The 23,800-nt window shown below is 38.7% G+C and overlaps 1 protein-coding gene across 1 annotated transcript; it reads right to left on the bottom strand.

The window, feature by feature from the left end:
- Positions 1 to 694: 694 nt before the first annotated feature.
- has2 (hyaluronan synthase 2) lies at positions 695 to 23,800 on the bottom strand. The gene is made up of 4 exons (XM_086079620.1): positions 23,272 to 23,800; positions 6,631 to 7,257; positions 4,247 to 4,348; positions 695 to 4,139 (listed from the first exon to the last, which is right to left on the bottom strand). The coding sequence occupies exons 2-4, from the start codon at positions 7,255 to 7,257 to the stop codon at positions 3,210 to 3,212; spliced, it is 1,659 nt and encodes a 552-aa protein (XP_085935746.1). The 5' UTR covers positions 23,272 to 23,800; the 3' UTR covers positions 695 to 3,209.

Genomic DNA, 23,800 nt, shown 5'->3' with positions numbered 1-23,800 from the left:
ATGAAAAAAATAAGCTTCTTAGCAATTAGGGAACACAAGAACAATTTGCAAAGTTTTGATTGTTTGATGTGTCTAACACACAAAGTACTTCTGCCAAAATTCTTTCTAGAATGGTTGTGCAAGGCACTCTGTTTCAGCATCACCACCACACTATAAAATGACTTAGTCTTTCATAACACAGATCATTAACTGCAATGTATATATGATCCACAAATTGCAAGGTTAATGATCATTCAATCTTGAATCCGATTGCTGACAGACAAGACTTTCCTCTTGGGAGCCATTATTGCAATTGCAATGGGCATTGACACTATTTTAATGTCTTAATGAAAGAGCAGTGATGGCGACATACAGGAAGATAATTGATGTTACTGCTCTGTTGGAGAAAGAAAAAATAACAATAGTCACTAATATAACTGCCAAGAGTAATGATAATTTTAATTAATCCTGATAATCACAAAAAATATTGACAGGCATTGCTCATTTTTGATAACCTGCATGTGCCCTACACAGATTCAAAACCGTGTGAGATGAAGCAAGGCAACCCTGGAAGTCGAGTTTTCTCCAACTTTTACAGGTGTGCAGAGAAACTTAAATTACTTAGTTAAAAAAAAACCAACAACTCCACAACACATTGAATCATAAAGTTTTATTTAGTACAACACAAAAGTGCTTAATAAAAACATCTGCCCATGACTAGCTGGGCATGAAACTAAACTTGCGTTTATTTGGAATAAAACCAAACCTTATGTAAAAATAATAATGTTCTTCTTTATTACTCAGTAAAGAACCATACACTTTAAAACATTATTTGCATACTGAAATATCTGTGCAAATGCTTTTAAATAACTTACATGTTTCTGCCTGCACTGGCTTTACTGTCAGATCATTCACCAAATTTACCACTGACTACAGGAAGCATAATAATGAATCGCTCTGTATTATTCCAACAATGCAAACAAATAGGACATCCAATTATGTTTCATCTATTGGAAGCATTTAACCCTCCACTGTCAAATCGTTTAATAGTGAATGTTAAGAAATTAAGGTAAATATACAGTAACATAAAGTATACAATGTAACATTATTTTCTCATTTGTATTGTACCATTGTATCCTTATTACAAAGTACATTCTAACATTTAGCATAATGTTGTAATATAAATATGCAAATTTTCTACAGTCACAGATTAATCATCGCTTTTGAATTCAATAACTTACCCCTACAAATTGCATTTGTATTGCTGTTATTGCAGACAAAATCCCCAGCTCTTATTTTCACATTGTTTGGTCAGATAAACAAGTCAATGTCAGAACAGTTGAGAGCACAAAAGACATATTCTTTCACAAAAACATGAATGAAAAGCAAAATACAATTTAAAAAAAAGCACATATATACACACTACCAGTCAAGTAAAAAGTGTGTCCAAATTTTAACTCGTATATATATATATATATATATATAGAGAGAGAGAGAGAGAGAGAGAGAGAGAGTGAGAGAGAGAGAAAATGCACAGAAATACAGGAAATAATAAGTAAACAGATACAGCAAAAGACCGACAAGGCAGAGTAATCCAGCTTTAAACTGATTATAAAAAGGCCACTTTTATATTTAACAAACATCATAAATTACATGAGCCCATTAGAATGCATTAATCTTTGGATGGCATCCTGCATGGAAAACCACTGAGGTATTTCATCTTGATTATGCCATGCATTACAAAGGACGATGGGAGAGCCTAACTGTCAAAGTGCATAAGAGTTAAACTTCTTCTGGCTTTAGTATAGCAAACGTTTTATTCCAGAATTCTGTTTCCCTTCATTCAAGTGCCCTTATCCACTTTTATTTGAATCACCCCACTGAATCCCGCCCCATCCCATTTAACACTTCAGCCGTCATTTGGTCCTGAAGCAGATTCATGTATTGAAAGGTCAAATGGCATAAGGAAGTGAAGGCATAATTCACAATATCATTAGTTTACAAAATTTTGAGTGTTTTCCCTGTGATTTTCATGAAACTTGGGGGGGGGGGGGTAGATCAACAATATAGTGTTAAACCCATTGTCAAAATATAATCATTTTAAATACAATTAATTGTTTCTGGAAAAAAGATAAAATTGTCACAGCAGCAATGATACCCAGACTCTCTTCTGGTCACATTTTCACCTGATCTGGTGGAATTTATATCTACCAATCAGTGATCAGTTTGAGATTCTTCACTTTGTAAACTTACAAATACTGAATTCAAGTCATGTGGGAATCTAAAAAACACTTTGAAGTAGGGAAAGGAATCGAATCAACTGTATTATAGTCAAATTACTGGAAACCAGTTATTTATGAGAACCAGTACCCAATAATCCAATTCGTAGTGCACTCAACAAGTGCGGTCTTACTACAATAAAGATAATCTGTTTCATTAAAATGTTTATTTGAAACTCCTCAAGCAAAATTTTTTAATTTTACAGTATTGTCCCCATGTGACTTGAAAACAGTAAACGACAGAAAGCAGCATTCCATTTTATAGTTGTTTTTGCAACCTTTCGTATTAAAAAAAAAATACTATCAAGGTACAGCAATATATAGCCTCTGGAACGACTACTTGTAAATGGACGAGAAAAACAGTTCCACACACCAAACTAAGTACGGCATAGTTTGGCATTAACTGCACACATTAACGTTTACATTGCTTAGAAAGCAACCTGGCAGATGCTGATTGGTACTTGCTATTTCACGTTTTAGTTAAGGTAAACAAAGGTTCGCAGAGTTATGTTCTGGAGTTCCTAAAGGTTAAGAAAAACCTTAGTGAGCAATATCCACAGTTTCATTGGATGATATATGGTAACTTAGTGAAGCCCAGTGAAGATGACAAGTGTAAGAGGTAGCTATCCATAAAGCCATACACACTTCATGCCAACTGAAAATGCTTCCTCTTGCCAACTGAGTCATCATGTGCACTGATAGCAAGCCTATACAAGATGTTCTTCAGATGAACAAAATCATTTTAAATAAATATAGGCAAGCTAACGAATACTATAGGGCTCCTGAATGAACACAAATCAGTGCTGTCATATTTGTATTCTTGTCATTCAAGTACATTTTGGTTTTGCCCATTGCAGTTTAACTTAACACAAAACTCCAGAGATGCTCATCTCATCTGAATGTCTCTAAAAAGAGCATCATTAAGGCATTTCAGTGGTGTTGTAGGCAAAGTCAAACATCCAGCACCATATCATAGTGTGCTTCCTTCTTTCTTTTACCACACTTGTTTATGAGCACTGCATACAAAGTCAACAGTATCACCCAATAACTGGCATAGACGATCGCCCCAATGATCAGAATGAGCATTTCTGATTCAGGAAAGGATTTTTTAGTCTGCAGGATTGTAGTGTAGATGAACCCAATGAAGAGAATGGTGAACCACACTGATATTGGAATAAGACCAATGAAGTTCACCACTACTGTTTTCCTCCCGGAGGTCCCCCATCCAGATTTGTTGATTGTTGCTATTGCAAACATTTTGGCTGGCAACAGGCTTGACATGTACAGTACAGAATAAAAGGACATAAACACCATCACAATGTTGCCTCTGAGGCAGCTGGCGAATGTCGACTTGATCAGCGCCACTGCCTGGACAATAAGAAGAAACAACAAAATATTCCAAAGTCTTCCTTGGTAGAAGAGTTGGATCGCAGTGGCGATGAGAAAAAATGGGAAGAACCCAGTAATCACAGCCTCATATGTCATCCAAAGATGATGTTTGTGGAACCACATGGAGTTGTAGAGCCATTCTCGGAAATACGACTTACTCCATCTAGTCTGCTGATTGAGCCACCGCAAATATGTTATTGGTGTCTCTGTTAGGCACTTAGACCGTGCAGTGTACTTGGTTGCATACCCAAGACTCAGAACTCTGTTCGTAAGATGGCGGTCATCCCCAAAACTGCAGTGGGATCCCATGAAGGTCTGATTGTACCAGTCCTCAAGGAACTCGTGCAGGAGTGCGTTCCGGTACATTCCTAAAGGTCCACTGATACACTGCACACAGCCAAAGTAGGACTGGCAAGCCCGCTCAACGTTGAAGGCCATCCAGTATCGTACACTACTCAGAAAGGAGATCCAGGACTCATATTTGTTTAAAATCTGGGGAGAGATGTATGGACAAAAAGAGAAAACGAGGTATGAGAATATCATCAAAATATAACTGGTAGAAAGGAATAACGTTTAATATCGTAGTTTAGTTACCTTACCTGCACATCTCCTCCGACACCACCCACCATGGGGTCCTCCTCAAGAACCTTTACCATCTCCACCGATGATGCTGGATCCAGCATGGTATCAGAGTCACACACCTGGGTAAAAAAACACAAAAAAACATGATAGTGTGTCAGCCGTTACAAAACTTTGACCTGCTCAGGGCAGCTGCTCTCATCACGCAGAGTATGCAAAGTGCTTAGGGCACCATCAACTGTGTGAGTGGGCTGTGGGGCCCCATTTTGTTCGCGAGGACGCATTGCGACATCGAGTGTGCACGTCATGCGTAAACGCTCTATGACATACACTTGACATGTTGAAACGTCCATTAGCACCCACCCTGTTGTGCCAATGTACACCCAAAAATTTGAATCACTCACCGCGGGAACGCACACACATTGGGTGTGACATTACCACGTTTGTTTTAATTAAAAGAACGCAATTTTGTGTTTGTGATTTTCAGTTACATAAACAGGGTGTTGCAATAAAGTGATTGCATTCAACAATCGATAGTTACGAGGAGAGAAGCAAAACAAATACAAGCCTACGTCAGTCGCGTTTGGCAGTAGACTCAGTGTGCGTTCAGTAAACAATTGCATAGTAGGACATCTCAAACATACATAGAAAAAAAACTCATTCACAAAATGTGTTGGCTATCATTCATTTATTTTAATGACAAAAAGCAGAGTGATGACAAACTGCTTTCATGCAATGTCAAACAATGCCTGTGTATTCCCAAAAATCCACCAAGCGATGACTCGTAACTCATAAAAGTTGTAAACTGGGGCACTCAATGTAATATACACATATTAGATTTACCACCACCACAGTGTGAATGTGTGAGTGCATGAATAATGTATCCATTCCATTGTAAAGCGTCTTTGAGTGTCTAGAAAAGCGCTATATAAATCCGATGCATTATTATTATTATTATTTGTTAATTTACTTCTTTAAATCAGTCATTGTACTACCTGAACCCCGTTTATAACACATACAGCATCTTAAACAATTCATGAAAATGTTCCCACCTTCAAGCAGTCTTTGCTTCCTTTTAATGACTAGCTTTGAATTTTAGAATTGATTTTAAGATGCTTTTGATTATTTTTTAAAGCACTAAACAGTTGGAGCTGTTAATGCCAAATGAACATGACAGCTGCCTGAGACCGTCGGGTGGAGTTTTACTTGCAGTCCCTAAAGCTTGTCTGGTCTCCATGGGATAAATAGATGGAGGCTTAGCAGTTCAAATGCTGTGTCTTTGGAATGTTCTTCCTTGCTGCTTCAGATACTCTTCCTACGACGGCGTATTAGGTCTAATCATGTGAGGATTCGTTGGTGGTTAATGGGACACTGTTTATAAAATGAAAAGGCAGGATGGAGACAGATTCATTCTTAAATTAAAACTTTACATGTCATTCACCGCAGCCAGAGAGAGACGCTTCCTGATCCCCTATCAGTTGACTAACACTAACCAATCAGATGCTAGCATACTTTAGGTAAATGCTAGTGAATGGCGGAGAGCAGCAGATTCGACACATCAACTTAGATACTTGTACAAAAAAATACCAAAATGTATGAACTTGCAAATAATAATTCTAAAAACAAAAATGTACGAGTAAATATACATTTTAACAAATTAACTTAAATGCTTGATCGTCCGGGCGTGGACCTTCGTAAAGCGAGGCGTCTTTGTCGCTGGCCAGTGGCCGTACACAACAGTTCAAAGAGCGAATGCTTAACATGATATGGTTAATCTATGCAAAAGCAATTACTATCTCCTTATTTGGAAACCCGACTGAAAAGTATTGGCACAAACAGTCGATGAGTACGCTATGTGTATTTCTCGTAAGTTTTTTTTTTTTTTCTTGCAAATTTGCCACTTTCTAAACTCGCAAATTGACCACTTTATAATGTTGCAAATTTGCGAGAAAAAAAATCGTACATTTGCGAGTTTTCTCGCAAATTTGAGAGTTTATAAAGTGGCAAATTTGCGAGTTTTTTTCTCGGAATATTGAAAATATATAGTAATGATTAAAAAAAATCAAAATCATATTTATTATAGGAGTACTGTAATCCAAACCCAAATTGGGTTATTTTTGACCCAACTGTTTTTAGAGTGTTTGGTTCTTTGTTGCATCTCATAAGGTCATGAATTTCATATTGGAGAAAATAAATGCAAAATGTGTCTTCTTTGTCCACCTGAGTCCTTAAGTGACATCTATTCAAATTAGCTCCATTTTCTGTTCAACCTACATTCTGCTATTGCCTTTTCTGTAATTTCATATTCGGATGGACAATGACAAAGACAAGAAACATTATTTAGTGGTCTATTATAAACCATTTCCATTTTTCATACCAATTCAGTGTAATTTTACATTCTCACCTGGACATAGTCAACGCTCCTTCCAAGCGCTTTAAAGGCTGTGTACATGACTTCTCTCTTGCCTCCCCACTTCTGCATGATACACACACACTTGTTGTTTAGGACCAGTCTTGAGACTTGCTGAAGGCTCTCAGCATAGCTCTCATCTGTCTCCTCTGGTCCCCTGCTGTGAAAGTTACTCCTCCACACATATGTGACAACATCGTCCCATCCCATAATTTCTCGGAAAATTTCCATCATATACAAGTCGTCTTCGGAGTTCCCGTCGACCACCAAGATAACTTTGATTCCAGGGTAAGTCAACCTCTTTATTGACACTAGGCATTTCTTCAGGTAGTTTGGATCCTCTTGATATGCTGCAATGCATAGCGCTAAAGATTTATTCAACTTAATTGGTGTCTCTAAGGACCGCCTCATATTACGGTGTTCTAAGAGTGCAAATATGCTCTGAATAAAGAGATGGATAACCAAGATAGCTCCATACAATCCAAACGACAGATGATTGTGGGCTGTGGTGAAGAACTGGTAGCCCATGATGTATGCTGTAGAGATGCCCACCAGGAGTGAAACGCCAAACATTGTAGTCCCAAATATCCGCAGATAGGTGAGGACTCGTTGACCACACATCTGGTTTGGGGGGGAAATGGAAAGTAATTATTGACCCGTGATAGAACATTTTGCAGGTTTTCTGCAAAATAAGTCTAATGGGGTGCAGACATGTTATTATGCTTAACTCATTCACTCCCAGCCATTTTCACTGAAGCAACCCTCTTCGCTCCCGGCTGTTTTACTGGATTTTGACTGATTTTGCAAGGCCCACAGAACATTATGTTCTCTTGCTATAAAAACATGGAACCTGCCAAAAGAAAGATTAGAGTATCTTCTTTCATCAGGAAAAAAAAGTATATTTGTATATGTTTCTGTTTTGCAGATATTTGCATTAGAATATAGCTAAGTTTCATCATTATTCACAAACCTGTTGAAAAGAGCCCCTGGCTGATCTCTTATACTCTGCTGCCACCTGCTGGCTGTTTTTTGTAATAACTACCATTGCTTTAAGCGTCCTCTTCAGGACAGATGCTAAATCAAAGCCATCTGTATGCTCTAGCATAAATAAATAAAAACATGACCTCCAATTCTGTCTTCCTTTTTTTTTTCTTTTTTACTAAGCCTTAACGTAACCATAACACTAAATATAACCGTAATTGTAATGCAAACTAACGTTAAGTAGTATTATTTGTATTTTTGAGAATATTTAGCTGTTTTAACTAAGACAGCTAAATATTTCGCGCTTTCGTCACCATCGGAACACGTGTCCCCTATTTGAACACCAGAGTTGTAGCGCAGCGCCATCGAATGGCGAATGTAATGTAGTGTAATTGCAGTACGTCGTGTGTTATACGCTTCACGTTGGTTTGTCTGAACAATTAAATAAGGTGGATGGAATGTGATTTATGTTGTGATGGAAATATTAAATAATAAAAGGGCTAGTCTCGGCAGTTGAGGTGGGTGCTGAAGAAGTACTGTACATCATTCTGTACTCTGCAGGAAGCTCCTTCTAGTTCGCAACATCTGTTATTGAACCTCTTTATAGATCGCTGTAATTAACAGGCACAGCACCTTTCCATTTTTAATCCCACTCTTGAAACTACTTGAAAACTTAGAAATAACTCATCATTTAAGTACTCCTAACCTTTTTTTTAGGTGTAAACAAATGAATAACACGTCACAAGCAATTGAAAACAAGTTTGAGGATAGCACCCAGTGGCGATATAGTGTAATAAGACACAAACATTTTAATTTTTTTAGAGAAAATGAACCCCCCCACCCCCCATTATTAATAAAAAAACAGCATCCAAGTCTTTCTCCATAGAACATGAGAATTGCAAACTGAGCACACAACATAACATAGAACCGTAAATTCGAAAAAGACAAAAGGAAAAGAAAAGAAAACATAAAATAAGTCTAATTAGACAATAAATTCTTAAAATTATCAAATACCAACGAGGCTTGCTTTGTTTAAATCCTCCTCAATGTATTTTCAAATCTTTAATTTTCCTTTCCAAAAGTCAACATTTAAATCACAGTTGATTTGAGGACGTTATACACGCACGGATGTTGTATGTTAAGTCCGTCTGTACTTCGGCCTTCGTTCAGAGGCAAAGCGTTTCTGTTGTGCTGTTGATGTTGTTTATATTCAAATTTTCTACATGTTTTGTATACTGTTTTGTTCAAATTAACTAAATAGTTAGTTTAGAAAGTTTTTTTTTGTTTAAAAAAATGTTTTGCTTAGTCACGTATTTCCGGTAGGTCACGTGTTTCCGGTGGAGCTCCACTCGCCCAGCGTCTGCAGCTTGACCCTTATGCTGGCTGTGACGGTGGCCCAGAACTTTAGCTGAGAGGCAAATGTTGAGCTGCCGCACCACAGGCGATGGGTATGAACCCTGCTCGAAGTAAAAAAAAAGAAGAAAAAAATATTTTTTTTCGTTTTCTTTTCTACCCATACAGAGGAGGTGAGGCATATGTTAAAATAGTTTGAATGGATGACATCTTGTATCTAAGTATCAAGTATCTTGAGGTCAGGCTGAGTGTCTTTTTTTTCTTTCTTTTTTTTTTAAATCAAAATATGGTCACCCTAGGATACGTTGTACACTCGCCTGCCGACACACACATTTGTAATTGGTGTGTGCGTCTCAATGTGCAACTGCCTGCCTACCCAAACCTAGAGCTCACTGCAAGTCACTGGTATGAGGGCATTAGGGTCATAATGTAGATGTCTACAGCTGGGATACTGAAACTGTAATCTCACAATCACAGCATGATTATTGTGGAGCTGTTATAACAGGCACTTCTCAATCATCTTATTATTTTGAAGATTATATTCAATTAGATTCACCTACAGTATATGCACTAATGCATTCTGTACCTCCTCTCATCCAGAAGACTTTAGGTGAGAGGAGTACAAAGCACACCCTGGACTGGCTTCCAGTCACTTGGAAGGCACTTGACACCCATCCTCCTCAACCACATCAACTTGACATGAGACCTTCCGTAGTTACACTACTCAACACAACTTTATTTATGAAGCACTTTTAAAAACAACCGCAGCTGAATACAAAGTGCTATACAAAAAGAAACAATCAAACATATAAAAGCAAAGACAGTTAAAACAATAAATTGGGAATAAAGAAACAAAATATTTTGCTGCAGAAGCATAAGCAAGCTAAGGAGGCTGCACAAAACGACTACTACACGGCTATCCGCCATTGTTGTTGACAGACTGACGGTTTGCGCGCAGTCACGCGTGAATTGCCGCATTCGTCAACAAATGCGTCGTCATCGAGCTGCGACCATTACGTCATCATTGGAGGAGTATCCTGCATATGGTGTCCAGATGGACGCTTACGAGGCGCGTTTTGAAATCTTTCCACTCTCGAGCCCGGTTTCAAAAGTGATCGATTTCAAGCTCTGAAACCGCGCCATTGTGTGGACGAACGTCCTGAACGGTAAGAAACTTGAGAGGATACATTGAAACTGGCTTTCGTGTGGACGGAGCCCTAGGGTGACCATATTTTCATTTCCAACAAAAGAAGACACTCAGTCCGACCTTGAGATACAAGATACTTAGATACAAGATGCCATACATTCAAACTATTTTAACATATGCCTCCTCTGTATGGGTAGAAAAAAAAGAAAAAAACATGAATCTCTTTTGAAGTCTTATATATATATATTTTTTTTCCGAATGAAGTAATGAGTCATTTTTAATTGAGGTATGAAAATCACCAAATTTAATTTAAAACCACTTTTAAACCTATAGGTAGTGTAGGCTTTCTGAAATGAAAGAAGTAATTAAAATAAATAGAAAAAGCCAAACGGTTTCAACTTTCATTTCTGCCTTGGGTAGGCAGTGCCTACCTTGCCTATCTTGACCGCACGCCACTGGTGTGTTCAAATTTTATGAGTTAGTTCTAATGATTTTAGTATGAATCATAGCCAGTATAAAAAATGCTTAGTATGAAATCATCACAAAACTTACCGGCCACCACTGCACATTATTTTGTTGATACCCACAAACATATGCAGAGTGTGAAATTGTCTGATAATACTTGCACTTCTGGTCTAAACATTAACTTGACATTTTTAGTATTTAAGATGTAAATGTATATTTATGGTGTATGATGTGTAGACACTTGTACAAAAAATATGTATCAAAAACATTGTAGTATTTATCAGTAACATAATGAAAATGCTGTTAAATGTGAATGTTTACTTTTTAAGTCAATTTACATGTGCACCCCTAAATTTTCTTCCTGTGCTCCTAAAATTTTAAGTTAGGGGCTATCGCACTCCTCGCAAAAAATGTTAGTCTGCAACCCTGATATCTTCTTCTTTTCCTTTGGGCTTTCCCCTTCAGGGGTCACCAGAGCAAATCATTTGCCTCCATCTAACCCTGTCCTCTGCATCTGCTCTCACACCAACTACCTTCATGTCCTCTTTAACTATCCATAAACTCCTATTTGGTCTTCCTCTAGACCTTCTGCCTGGCATTTGGAAACTCAGCATCCTTCTGCCAATATACTCACTATCTCTCCTCAGGACATGTCCAAACCATATCAGTCTGGCCTCTCTGCAGCCCTGATATATGTGCTAGAAATGGGTAAACCACCATCAGTAAGTCTGCCCACGGGGAGGATACGCCGCAACGCTGAGGAGTGTCCCACATTGTCCCTCAGAAACATACCCCTTTCCCCCCTTGGGCTTATTAGCAGTTGGTCACCCTAGTGGTGTCTGGTCTGTGCTGGATTTCACTTTGTTACATCTTTCTTTTCTTTGATCCTTCCTTTGGTCTCCTGACAACTTCACGACTCTGGCAGTTCTCTGAAGTATTCAGTTAAGGTGAAGGGTATGGGATTTTTAACATGTTTCAGGTGAATTAATGATCACGCACACACACAGACACACACGCACGCACGCACGCACACATACACACACACACAGAAAAGAGAGAGAGATCAATGATGATGACATGTTGAATCGGTAAGACTACCGAATGAACTGAACAATAGTGAGCTCTCTCTCTAAAGCTAAGAACCAGGAGCGGACTGGGCGTTGGGAATTTGCGCCCAGAACGGCATCTCACCCCAGCGCTAATGTCGCCGTCCGGCGTGCGTACTCCCTACGCCCGACGATGAACAACAATGGGGTATATGCCACGGAGGAGGCGGGACTTCCGACTTCCTGGTTTTCACACATTAGCTTTGTTTCCTGTTTGCGACGTGTGGGCCGCGTCCCAGTTTTTGCCCTTCCGCCTCTGTGCCCCTCGGTTGCGCGTTGCGTTCGACGGGTGCGAGTGTGTAGTGTGTCTGTCTCAGTTGTCCGAAGCATTTCAGAGAGTTAAGACGCCCATCGCCGGGAGCGCGTGGTTGGGGGGCGCAGGGGTGAGGGTGCTGGAGAGTGTTGGAAAGCGGGCATCCCAAAAGTCAGAAGTCTGTGGCATCTACCCCATTAGTAATCGCTGTATGTGTGGGGTGGATACAAATAAGGAATACAATAAAACATACAATTTCTCCCCATATTCTCTGTCTAAATGTTGGACATTTGAGTGTCACCAATTGTTTCAAACTCATTACAAGACTTTTTGATCTAATTAACAATGAACAGGAAACATTTAGATTTCAAGTCATATGCCAATGTTTTTTTTCCCAATCAATGTAATTGCTCTTTATGTATGTAGCAATAAAGACAAGTCTGTATAAATTTGTGTCAACAATAAATTACGTATTTCTATGAAATTGCTCCCTTGCTGTCTTCTTTCCAGCAGTCATTATGTTGCTACTTCCATCTGCTTGGCAGATCAGCGGAGACCCACTCAGCGTGGCTCAGCGCACAGCGGACCACCCTGTGATGTCATCTGTTTATATCTCCGTGGGAAGAATAAGACAAACTCTTTAGTTTTCTAGCGCTGCAAATGTGCTCAGACTCTTCTCATAGTTGCAGAGAAAGTGTGATGAAATCTACTGTGCAATATATACTAGCATGGAAAGCATGTCAAGTGGGGTAAACATAAAAACGATTTTTGACATCTTAACTGATTTTTTTAAATGTGAGGGACTCCATGACGAGGAAAGGAAAATCACCATTTGTGTGTGGTCTATAGTTTATGGTGACAGTTGGTGACAGAGCCTTCAGTGCTGCACCTGTGAAACTGTCTTCCTTCAAAAATATTCTCCCCTGAATATTTTTTTAAAAAGTCATTCAAGCACCTGTTCGCCATGCCATGCATATGTACACACATGCACAAAGGGTATTTTAGTTAAGAAAAACTAATAAAATAACTAAAACCAAAATTGAAAAAAAAAATCGTTAGTTAAATAAAAACTACTGTTTAAAAAAACGGAAACAAACTGAAACTACATTTTATGTTTACAAAACTATATAGTGAAACTGTCCTTTGTTTTTTTTTTGTCTTCATCAATCAATTTAATTAGGGTTGATTGACACTACTTTTTTCAGACTGATACCAGTACAAGTCCTCAACTCTAGTAGTCATCGATACCAATACCAAGTAGGCCAACTGATACCACTTGTACATAAAATTTCCAAAAACAAAACAAAACAATGACAGATAATTTTAAAGAAAGACCTATATAGCATTTTTCCTTAAAATTGCATGAAATTAATGGCATTTTTCTTTTCTTTTAATTTCTAGTTTTTAATTGTAAAACGGCCGCCATCACGAGTACCAATACCTTGAAATAAGGCCTGGTATCGGCCCGATACGATACCTGGTATCAATCCTCGCCCATTTCACCTTTTGTAGTGGCATTTCAGTTATAGCACAGAGTACGGAACAGTCGTCAAGGTGATGTGATGTGATGTGGTGCGATACGAGCAACCAACCAACGGACGACTGACTTACTTACTTAAAAAAAAAAAAAAACCTTAATGTAACTAGTACTATATTTGTGTCTAGCAACAGCCTGGCATCAGGGTGCTTCCTAAATTGCCTATCTATCAATATAATATTTCTGTAACATCTAATTAAACTTTTGTGACTGACTGCAAGGGAGGAAATATGATCAAATTTGACTGTACTGTCTATATGTTTGTACTGTTAAGTGTAATTTGGTTAGTATACAAAATAGATATATAAATTGTATGGGCAAGAGCTTGTGACACACACCCTAATAGAGCAAAAATAGTGTTGTACCTGAACAAGTTAAATGAAGGAAAGTTTTTGAACTCAGTCATAGTTTGGGTGAACGTGAATGGACCATAGTGTATTTTTGCTTTGTGAACATTTCTGTGAGTATCCTCATTCTGGGGCCAATGAACGGCTTTGAACGCAGTTCATTTTTGTTCAAGGGTGCCAGGGTTTCTCTTGTTCGACTACAACGAGAAAATCCGGGTAAATACGCCGTAAACAAGCCTGAATTAGGCGTACAAAGCAAGACCTCAATGCGAAAGGGGAACGACAATAAATGACCTCTAACTCCCTCTCAAAATCTTGTGCAATATTCTAGAAGACTGGAATTTTTTAACAAATGAACCATCTTCTTTCTTCCAGTACATGTTGATATCAGAGATGGAAAGTAATGAAGTACAAATACTTCGTTACTATACTTGAGTAGTTTTTTCCAGTACTTTGTAATTCAGGGAGTTAAAAAAAAATACTTTAAACTTTTATCCGTTACATTTTAAAAACAGTATCTGTACTTTCTACTCGATACATTTTCAAGACAGAGGGTCGTTACTCGTGAGTTATAAAGAGGAGCGCAAAAACTTCGGTTAATGTTCCTGGCTCGGCCAATCATGTGAAGCGTTACACACGGTCCCCGACATCCCCGCTTGTGATAGGCTCTATCTCAACCAATGAGATGACGCGATGGAGTGTTGAAGTTGAAACGAGATTAAAACTGTCAACATTATGGACGCGCCTTCTGCTAGCGAGTTGGCTGGCTACCAAGTCCGTCCACTTATAGCCTTTACCTGCGTGAAATGTTCACCTTGGTTGGCTTGAATAACACTTCATGGCGACTGCATTGTGTCCTGTGTAAAGCTTAAGTCCACGAACTAGCCGCCTGCAACAGTTCCCCGTCCAATCTGAAACAATTTATTGAGGTAAGGTACAGTAAAGCTAAATAATCAATATCCTTTTGTTAGCTTGGCCCTGGTTAATATGACTGATCTGAGGATATGACTGGATAACCTATAGCCCGAGCACACTACTGTATAAAACTATACAGTATACGTACATATTAGACATATACAGCTCGTAAGCAGTTAGTATAGGAGCGGGGGTTGGGGGGAGGGGGTTTGAGGTCACTATTTTTTAACAAGTAAAAAAAACACACACAAAAACAAGTGGACGGTATGTGCTTTGAAGGCCCACTTTTTATTTTAGTGCTCAGTTCCTTAGACCCCAATATTAGATTTGGCAAAGGCATCTTTTGTTGAACTAGTTATAATTCTTTAATTTAAAAAGATACAAGTTTCCTCCTGTAAACATCATTAAGCATATCATTTATAACATGTATTTAAAGCAAGTTGTAAAATGTCTGAAGTCCTCTTGTCTTGTTTATGTTAAACAAATTTAAAACATCATAAATCAGGCTGTTTCTACTAAGTAACCTACTGTCTCAGATGTTCTCCATTTTCATTACTGTAAATGTATAGGATGGTATGCCGAGAAAACGTTTCGTGGGAGGAGCAATATGGGCGGTCTAGTTGCTTCAAAAGTCTATCCAGTCATATATTCAGATCAGAGGGTTAATGACATTAGTTTAGCATTAAATGCTACATTAGCGTAATAGACCAGCTTGGTTCCATTTATTGCTGTCAGATTTCATGAAGCACTTTAATTAATTAATTTCCATTGCATCTTTAAAGCCAAGGGCACCATCTAGAGGAGTAAAGACTTGTTAAGTGATGATATTTTAAATGTAATGCTCTTCAAATTATATGACACGAGGAGGAAACATCCGGTAAAAATACTTACTTTTACTCGTGAAGTACATTTTAGAGCCTGCACTTTTTTACTTTTACTTGAGTAATTATTTGAATAAGTACTTTTATCAAAGTAATTTTTTATGCAAGTAATTGTACTTTTACTCAAGTACAGAATATCAGTACTTTTCTCATCTCTGGTCGTTATCAGAGCCAATATCCCAATAATTAAGACAACATAAGATAATATGTAGCTCACAAAAATATGTAACTTACTGAACCAACAAGAATAATCAGATGAGCAGAACAGCGATCAAGATAGACCAACTAAACAGTGCAGAAGGAGTCATTTGAAGTTCTTCACAAACTACCTAAATATACAAGAAAAATGAGTGAATTGATGAAGAAAAAGGGAAGTTCAATACTGATTGACAGGAAAATAACAATACCGCAATCCCCTAACCTAAAGTGTGCTGTTAAACACTAAAAACGGAGTGAAAAGGGCAGCAACAGAGTCCAGAAAGCTCTTGGCCCTAAAATAATGTCTTGTTCATTTCATTATTGGAGGAGAAGGCCCCAAGCAGTGTAGTAGGCCTTCTCTGGCACATGTCGAGACTATTAATGTCAGACTCTCTTTTACAAGTCCCCTTAGACACACTCTATTCATGCACGCGTAAGACAAATGCACACATAAAAGTTCATTAGAACAGAGCAAATTGTACGTTTGTGTAAATATACACACATCAGCCTTTATTGTGTTAGATTCTATTCTATGTGTACAGTGTTTTATAAGACAATTGGAGCAGAATAAACCCCTTTACCCTTTCTTTTTGGATCAACTTCCAATGAACACAGCTGGTTGCTTGGAGCAAATACACCCATCAAAATATTTATACCTATAATAATTATAATAGTTACAATTATACAAAGACACATTAATACCTTCAGAGGGATTATTTTTCCATTTTGCCTCCTACTTTGCAGCAGATACTAATGAAAACCACCACAAACCCATGGATGGCATGCAAACTTAGTCATAGTCAACAAACACATTTTGTTCTCCTGTGACTTTCTTGTTTCTTTATGATCAGCACTTCACATCCACAAAATGACTGTTGAGGATTTTCTTGAGAAAACAAAGTGTTAAATTCCATTTCTTTCCCACAGACATTCACAATTTGCTGCAGGGCCATTGGTGTGAACAGGGTGGCAAAGTGCAAGGTGTCAAACTTTTAGGATATGTGTGAATTCAGTAATACGGCAAGAATGACACTCTTTGAACTTGCAACTTGTGAGGAGGCTTTGTTCTTTGTAGCATGTCTACCATCCAAACCAAAAGTCAAATCACCAATTGGCCCAGTGTGGAAGTTAACGCAAACAGCAGGCAAAAAGTCAGTCGTTACAGTTCCTCTAAACTTGGCTCAAGTTCCTGTGACATAAAATGAGGAGGATCTGACAGTGAAAGCGTGCGTCAGTGCATGGAGAGAACGTCACAATGTGGCTCTCCATCATACAGCATAAGAATGTGCAAATTGAAGTGGTCATTAATTCATGTTGATGATATCAGTGTTGCTTATTGTTTGGTTTTGAAATTTGGCACTCGAAAATGTTGTCACTTGCTGTGCGTTCATGTGTTGGACTTGTCAACCATGTCATTCTGATGTCACTATTAGTCTATTGAGTAAAACTCCCTTTGGCTCCATTTCACACAAGGTCACACTAGATCAAACCTTGTAAGGGTGGGGAGTGGGTTTGGGTTTGAGATGAATGAAAAACATGAATAACTGAATCGATGTTAAAGGTAATCTAGAGAAAACTGTGTTGGCTGTTTGAAATAATAACAAGGTCAGTTCTCCTGAGATTTCCCAGCCAAGCAACAATAACGACAGATGAATGGATGTGTTTGGAAAGGCACCAGCCTTGACGTTTGCATATTGGTCACTGGGGAATTGCTGAGACTTTGAATACCTGCTAAGCTGGAGAAAATATCAAGCAGCAAATGCCGACGTAATGGAAAATTTGAAGTTTTAACCTCTTCTATATAGCTTCAGCATGATGGTACGCTCATGCGAGTTACTTTACTTTAAACGTATTAAAGCATTATAAATACCACTTCAGTGTTTTGATATGACATTCAGTTGGTTGTGTTTTTTCCCTGTTTCTCTATTTACAAAAATGTGTTGTGATAACATTCTGTTCTATTTCATCCCCGTTGACCGCCAGAGGCGGTGCTAGACAGCATGGAACAGCTCCTTCACTCACACGCTGGTCAAGAATGCATAGTAACACACGTCATTAGAGACCCCCGAGGCTTAGGGTGTGTATAAGAGCATGTGACAACCGGAAGAGCCCGGATACAAACCCCCGACCTCTGAACTGTGAGACGGACATGGAAGAATGGAGCGGGAGATCGACGTTCAATCGCGGTTCAGTGCAGAATCGACAGTGATGTGGACTCTGTATCGGCTGATCTGAAAGTCAAAGCTCTCGGTTTACCGGTCGATCTACATTTCTACAATCATCTATGGTCACAAGCTTTTGGTTGTGTCCGAAAGAACACAATTGCAGATAAAAGCAGGAGTTTCCTCCACATCTTTTCCGGTTTATCTCTTAGAGAAAGCGTTAGAAGCTTGGGATCTGGGTGTCGCTCAGAGAAGAACTGTTTCTCCTCCACATCGAGTGGAGCCAGATAAGGTGGCACGGGCATCTGGTTATGTTGCATGCTGGACGCCTCCCTGGTGAGATGTTCCGGGATGACCCATGGCACACTGAGAAAGACGATGCCTCCCGGTTGGGCCAGGAATGCCTCCGGCAGAGGCGAAGTAGCTTGGGACAAGGAAGTCAGGGTTTCCCTAATAAAGCACCTGCACAGGATTAGCGCAATATTTAAATTACATTAAATTACAACAAAGATTGCTAGAGAAACACGATAATATGTGTTATTATTTTTTAAGTCAGACTACTTAAAAACCCCACTAAGAGTGGTACATGACAGTGTGGAGATTTAAAAAACAAACAAAACAAAAAAACGTTGAGTTATATAGTCAAGAATCACATTGTAGAGTTCCGGTATGTTGTGATGTAGCATTGCTCTACTGGTACATACTGTAATAACTCAAAGTGTCCATTTTGCTTCATGATGTGTGTCATTAGTGCCCGCAATAATTTGTGATAAGTTCAGTTCATGACGCACACATTACTGAGCCATCAGCTGGTAGGACTTTACGTACCGGTAATGTATATAAAACACCAACTCCCCCATGACTGCTCATCACACATCCCACTCAAAAGTTGGTATGGTTGGGGGGGGGGGGTGTAATAGTTATGGCTGATATTCCATGGTGCATGAGCCAGAATTGTGTGTGAGGGGGGGGGGGGGGGGGTGTGCGTGTGTGTGTGTGGGGGGGGGGGCTTGCGTGTGTTTGTATGCACTGGGCTAAAGGAAGCATTTTATAGGCATTCAGTGCAGATATGGGCCTCCTGACAGTAGATGGAGGATGCAGGAGAGTCTAACATGATCCTGAGCAGAAAACGATGCAGAAAAGCAACTAGGAAATCAACCTTATCGACTGCAGTTACCCTGCTTCTGTCTGCTGCATTATCGGATAAATTCAACTTTTGCATACTGCTGAAAATATTTTAGGGGGATTTGAGTCAGAGATGGCCCAGAACCAATACATTTGCATTACTGTTCTGATTGCAACGTGAAACACTCAGTAGAACACACACCTGTGCCAAGACCAAAGCATTGTAATATGGAACAGAAACAAACTGCACACTTTTATAGCCACCAGCATCCTGACGAACTAAATGTTTACATTTGTGCATTATTCTGTAAGATTGGGGCATGTCTGCAATACCTATTCTTGCAATGATGTGTGTGTGTGTGGGGGGGGGGGGGGGTCTTTATCCACACCTTTATTCCGATTTCCTTTTAAAACTGGATTTACACTACATTGTTTACATACAATTCCATTTCCCCCTTAAATCGGGTTTAGTCTGGATAGGATATGCAAGTGAAAACAGGGCATGGAATTGGATATCTTCCAAAACAATATTTGGATCAAAATCTGATATGAATCTGACAGCTGCCAACGTGATCAATCAAGCATAAACACAGTAACTGGTGGGATTATATGAGTCATTGAAAGCAGATAGTAAGTATTATGATTGATAGATAGTTGATAGATAAAGCATTGAAATGGGATCTTTCAGTGATCTGAGGGTCTACGTTTAATAGAAAGAGAGGTTGATTATCAAAGTTGCCGCATGCAAGCCACTGACTTTCCTTTCATGCACTCTTGCTTGCTTACAACCATGAGGTTCCAGTGCGCTGTTGTGAGCAAAACAGAACCACTCCCTTCATGAATGGAATCAGGCTGACTGGACCGCAACTGGCAGACATACAAGGCAATGTTTACACACACAAATTAATCGGCTTACTGACAGTTCGGTCTCTCCCTTTTTCGCGCTCCTTTGTGAAGTCCTAGTTGAAATGCAGTGAATTAAATTTGATTTGAGATCTGGCCAGATTTGTGTCTGCCTCTGAATGCAAGATGGAGAAAATGCTCCTTTAAGCTCATTTAGCTGAGAGGGTTCACCAAAAGCTAAAGTGGCTCGTTACCACCTGGAAATAGTTGAGTTATATAGATAACTTTTTTTTTTTTTTTTTTTTTTTTTTTTAAATATATATATAGATAACTTATAATACATAGAATTAAGTTTTGGGGGTTTTTTGGTTACAAAATGAGATCTGTCTCTATTCCTGTTATGGCAGCCTCAAAGTAGAGAAACAGATCACAGACTGCTTCTACAGAACTTTAACAAAAATACTTTCCCCTACTTTTACGACAACGCTCTTTTTGGATATATCACAGTATATACTGTAAAAAATGTATAGGACATAATATATTAACACAGTTTGATTAAGCTTGACCATACGCAGTATTACGTTACATCTTGAGGATAGTCTTTACATTAATGTATATTAGTTTTCATTTGCGTAACCAGAGGCATAAAAGTGTCCTTGATTTGTAACAGTCCCATTAAACAAAAATTTATGTATGGCGCTCAATGAATTTGTCTGCTCAGGAATATGTTGTCACACGGCACGATATATATATATATATATATATATATATATATATATATATATATATATAGGCCAAAAATTTGGACACACCTTCTCATTTTCTTTATTTTCATGACTATTTACTTTTTAGATTCTCACTGAAGGCATCAAGACTATGAATGAAGCCGTGGAGTTATGTACTTAAAAAAAAGGTGAAATAATTGAAAACATGTTTTATATTCTGGTTTCTTCAAAATAGTCACTCTTTGCTCTGATGATTTTTTTGCACACTCTTGGCATTTCCTCGATGAGCGTCAAGAGGAGTCACCTAAAATCAGGGAAAAGGGTGGCTATTTTGAAGAAACTAGAATGTAAAACATGTTTTCAGTTATTTTACCTTTTTTTGTTAAATCGGGCTGTTTTTTAATCATATTTCTTATGTCCGTCCTGTATGATTAACTTTTAGTCTGCCAAATGTTAAGAGGGGATTTGACCCCCGAATAGGGTATGAAACAAGTCAGCTCAACTATCTTAAATATTACACGTGTTCAGTATTTATGCAAAAATCCTCTCTCTCCCTCTCTCTCTCTCTCTCTCTCTCTCTCTCTCTCTCTCTCTCTCTCTCTCTCTCTCTCTCTCTCTCTCTCTCTCTCTCTCTCTCTCTCTCTCTCTCTCTCTCTCTCTCTCAAATCATTTGATGCTGTGAACTGTAACGTGAACGGAATGCAGCCAATCAAAGTTGATTGCCAAACAAGGAAGCGGCAGTAAAAACAACACCGCCACACTGACAGTTGTGCTATCTGGAACTACACTGCTATCAGCATCTCCTTGTAAAGCTTAACTATTTCCCGACTACTTAGTTGAAAAATCTATTTATATTGTCTTGTATTATCACACACGCAAAGAGATAACTGATATGTTAGTCACAATCAGTTACACAAGAAAATATAAATAGCAGTGTTTAAAACTTTGATTTTTAATGTTTAGTTCTGGGTGTTTTTCAGGAACAAAAAGCAAAGCATTAAGGGATACTAGATATTAATTGACAGTACACTGTCACTCTTTTACCTCAGTGGTGTCATCAGTACTCCCTGTGTGACTCAGAATGAGGTAGTGGACAACTCAGATCAAACCTTACTCACATCTAATTTTCACTATTGCTGCCTGGATGCAGTACTGCTTTTCTGCTAGTTTAACTTTTCTTTTTTTCTCATTTTAAATAAAGATAAAAATGCTTCTTAGACGCAAAATAGATGAGGTAGATGGTGATGTATGTTTGGGATGGATTCAAGGTGCTCCCTTCTAACTTCAGTAGTTGTAATTTAGAAGCCCTGAGGCCTATGCAATGAAGGGCCCTGCACGGGCTCATGGCACATGACTGTTGGGTGCCATAATGGGGACCAGTCATGGAATGCCTTCCTCTCTTAAATGGCAAACTTTTTTCTGGTTTATTTGGATGCACATCCTGTAACGCAGATGAGCTGAGTGTTTGACTGTGAACAAGACTTCTAACACTTACTGGCACCGCCTTCTTGTACAGCTTACTAACAGACATCTGCAGTACATTACTACAAATGTACATGAGAAAGTCCTCACTTGTACCACTATTATGCAGATTGCTTGGAGGACTGACATTTTAGGGGCAATATGTTGGCATTCAGTTTGGTTTGCTCAGTACAAAGGTGAACATAATGTATTAAGAAAAAAAACTAATAGGCATAATTAGATAAGATATGCTAATACAGTATAATGCATTGCTGCTACAATATTATGCTGACACTAAAGTGATGACAAATGGATTTAGACTGTGTGTTAATTACTACTGTATGTTAGCAATAGAGTAGCATGGGAGTGTTTATTGCATGGGATTTGGCTGGATGTGGTTCTGTGCACAAACTGCATACTTAGATATTTATCATATTTATGTGTTTTAGCTAAAATATAGAGGCACTGTATTTTAATTTAAACAGAATCTTCTGAATATATTAGGGTTGTAGTACAGAAGGTTAAATGACTGCGATGCTGTTGCATACATCAACACATTTCTGAACATTAATTATCTGAAGGGAATAACCGGCCATACTATGCCTGCATTGTTAAATCAGTTCTATATTAAAACACCCGATATGATTTCAATGATATGATCACTCCAACAGGTCGAGTTACGCGCCCTGTCAGTGACGTCAACAGGACCCAAACGAAGCCTTCCCATTGGTGCATACAACCAAATGAATGACGTACATGCTGCAGACGTCTTCGACCAAACGCTGTAATATGCTCTGCTTTTAATTACTGGTTCAGCTGTGTGTGCTTTTTCATGAATGAAGACTCATTTAATGCAAGTTTTATGCAGTCCACAAACGGCATCGCATCAAGCAATTTAAATGCCAAACATTAATCGTGCTTTGTAGTTTCTGGAGAAAAAGCAATAACGCCTTCATTTTATTGTAAAGTAACCAGAGATGCGCTTTTACGCACGTGTGATCTCTCAGTTAACGTGAAAATGACATGCCCCCCAAACTTGAAACATTCACATTTACGGTCTCAAATATGATCATTTAATGCTAAATAAATGCCGACTCGCGGCAGACTTGGCTTATAGCCATGGTGATGCCACCTACCTTGAGGCAGCTGTCGTCCGCTCGCTTGTCCTCGCACAGTCAACTCTGCGGCTTGCGGTACAGCTCCAGTGAGAGGGAATGTCTCGATAAAATTGCACAGGACACTTGTGTGATTCTTATGAATCCTCTCAACAAAAAAAAAGTTAAAGTGACGTTCCCCAGACTTGGATGATCAAGAAAAAAGACAATTTTCTTCTGGTGCGTCAATACCAAGGCGCCGCATGCCTCTTGTATAGACAATCATGTCAGTCAACTTCGGCATCAATGTAAAAAAGTATTCACAAAAATTGACTGTATAAAAATAATACGTTGTTCTCCATCAATGTGTTCATGCATGGTTTAAAAGTCTTAAAAAACAGCCATCAGCTTTGACATTATCAAAAAAAAATAAAAAAAAATAATTCTTCCAGCAAGCATTTTAGGGCTCAAAATTGTACTTGTCAAGACTTTTGGGGCATTTGTGTGAGGATAGTCTGTCCCAGCAGCCAATTCTCACAAAGCAGAGGTGGCCACAAGTCATTGGTGCTGT

Source organism: Leptonotus elevatus, chromosome 6 (assembly GCF_054856555.1).
Source record: "Leptonotus elevatus isolate MCC_2025b chromosome 6, RoL_Lele_1.0, whole genome shotgun sequence".
In the NCBI taxonomy this organism is placed as follows: Eukaryota; Metazoa; Chordata; class Actinopteri; order Syngnathiformes; family Syngnathidae; genus Leptonotus; species Leptonotus elevatus.
Note: the sequence above shows the minus strand (reverse complement) of the source record. Positions and strands in the feature narration are given on the sequence as shown.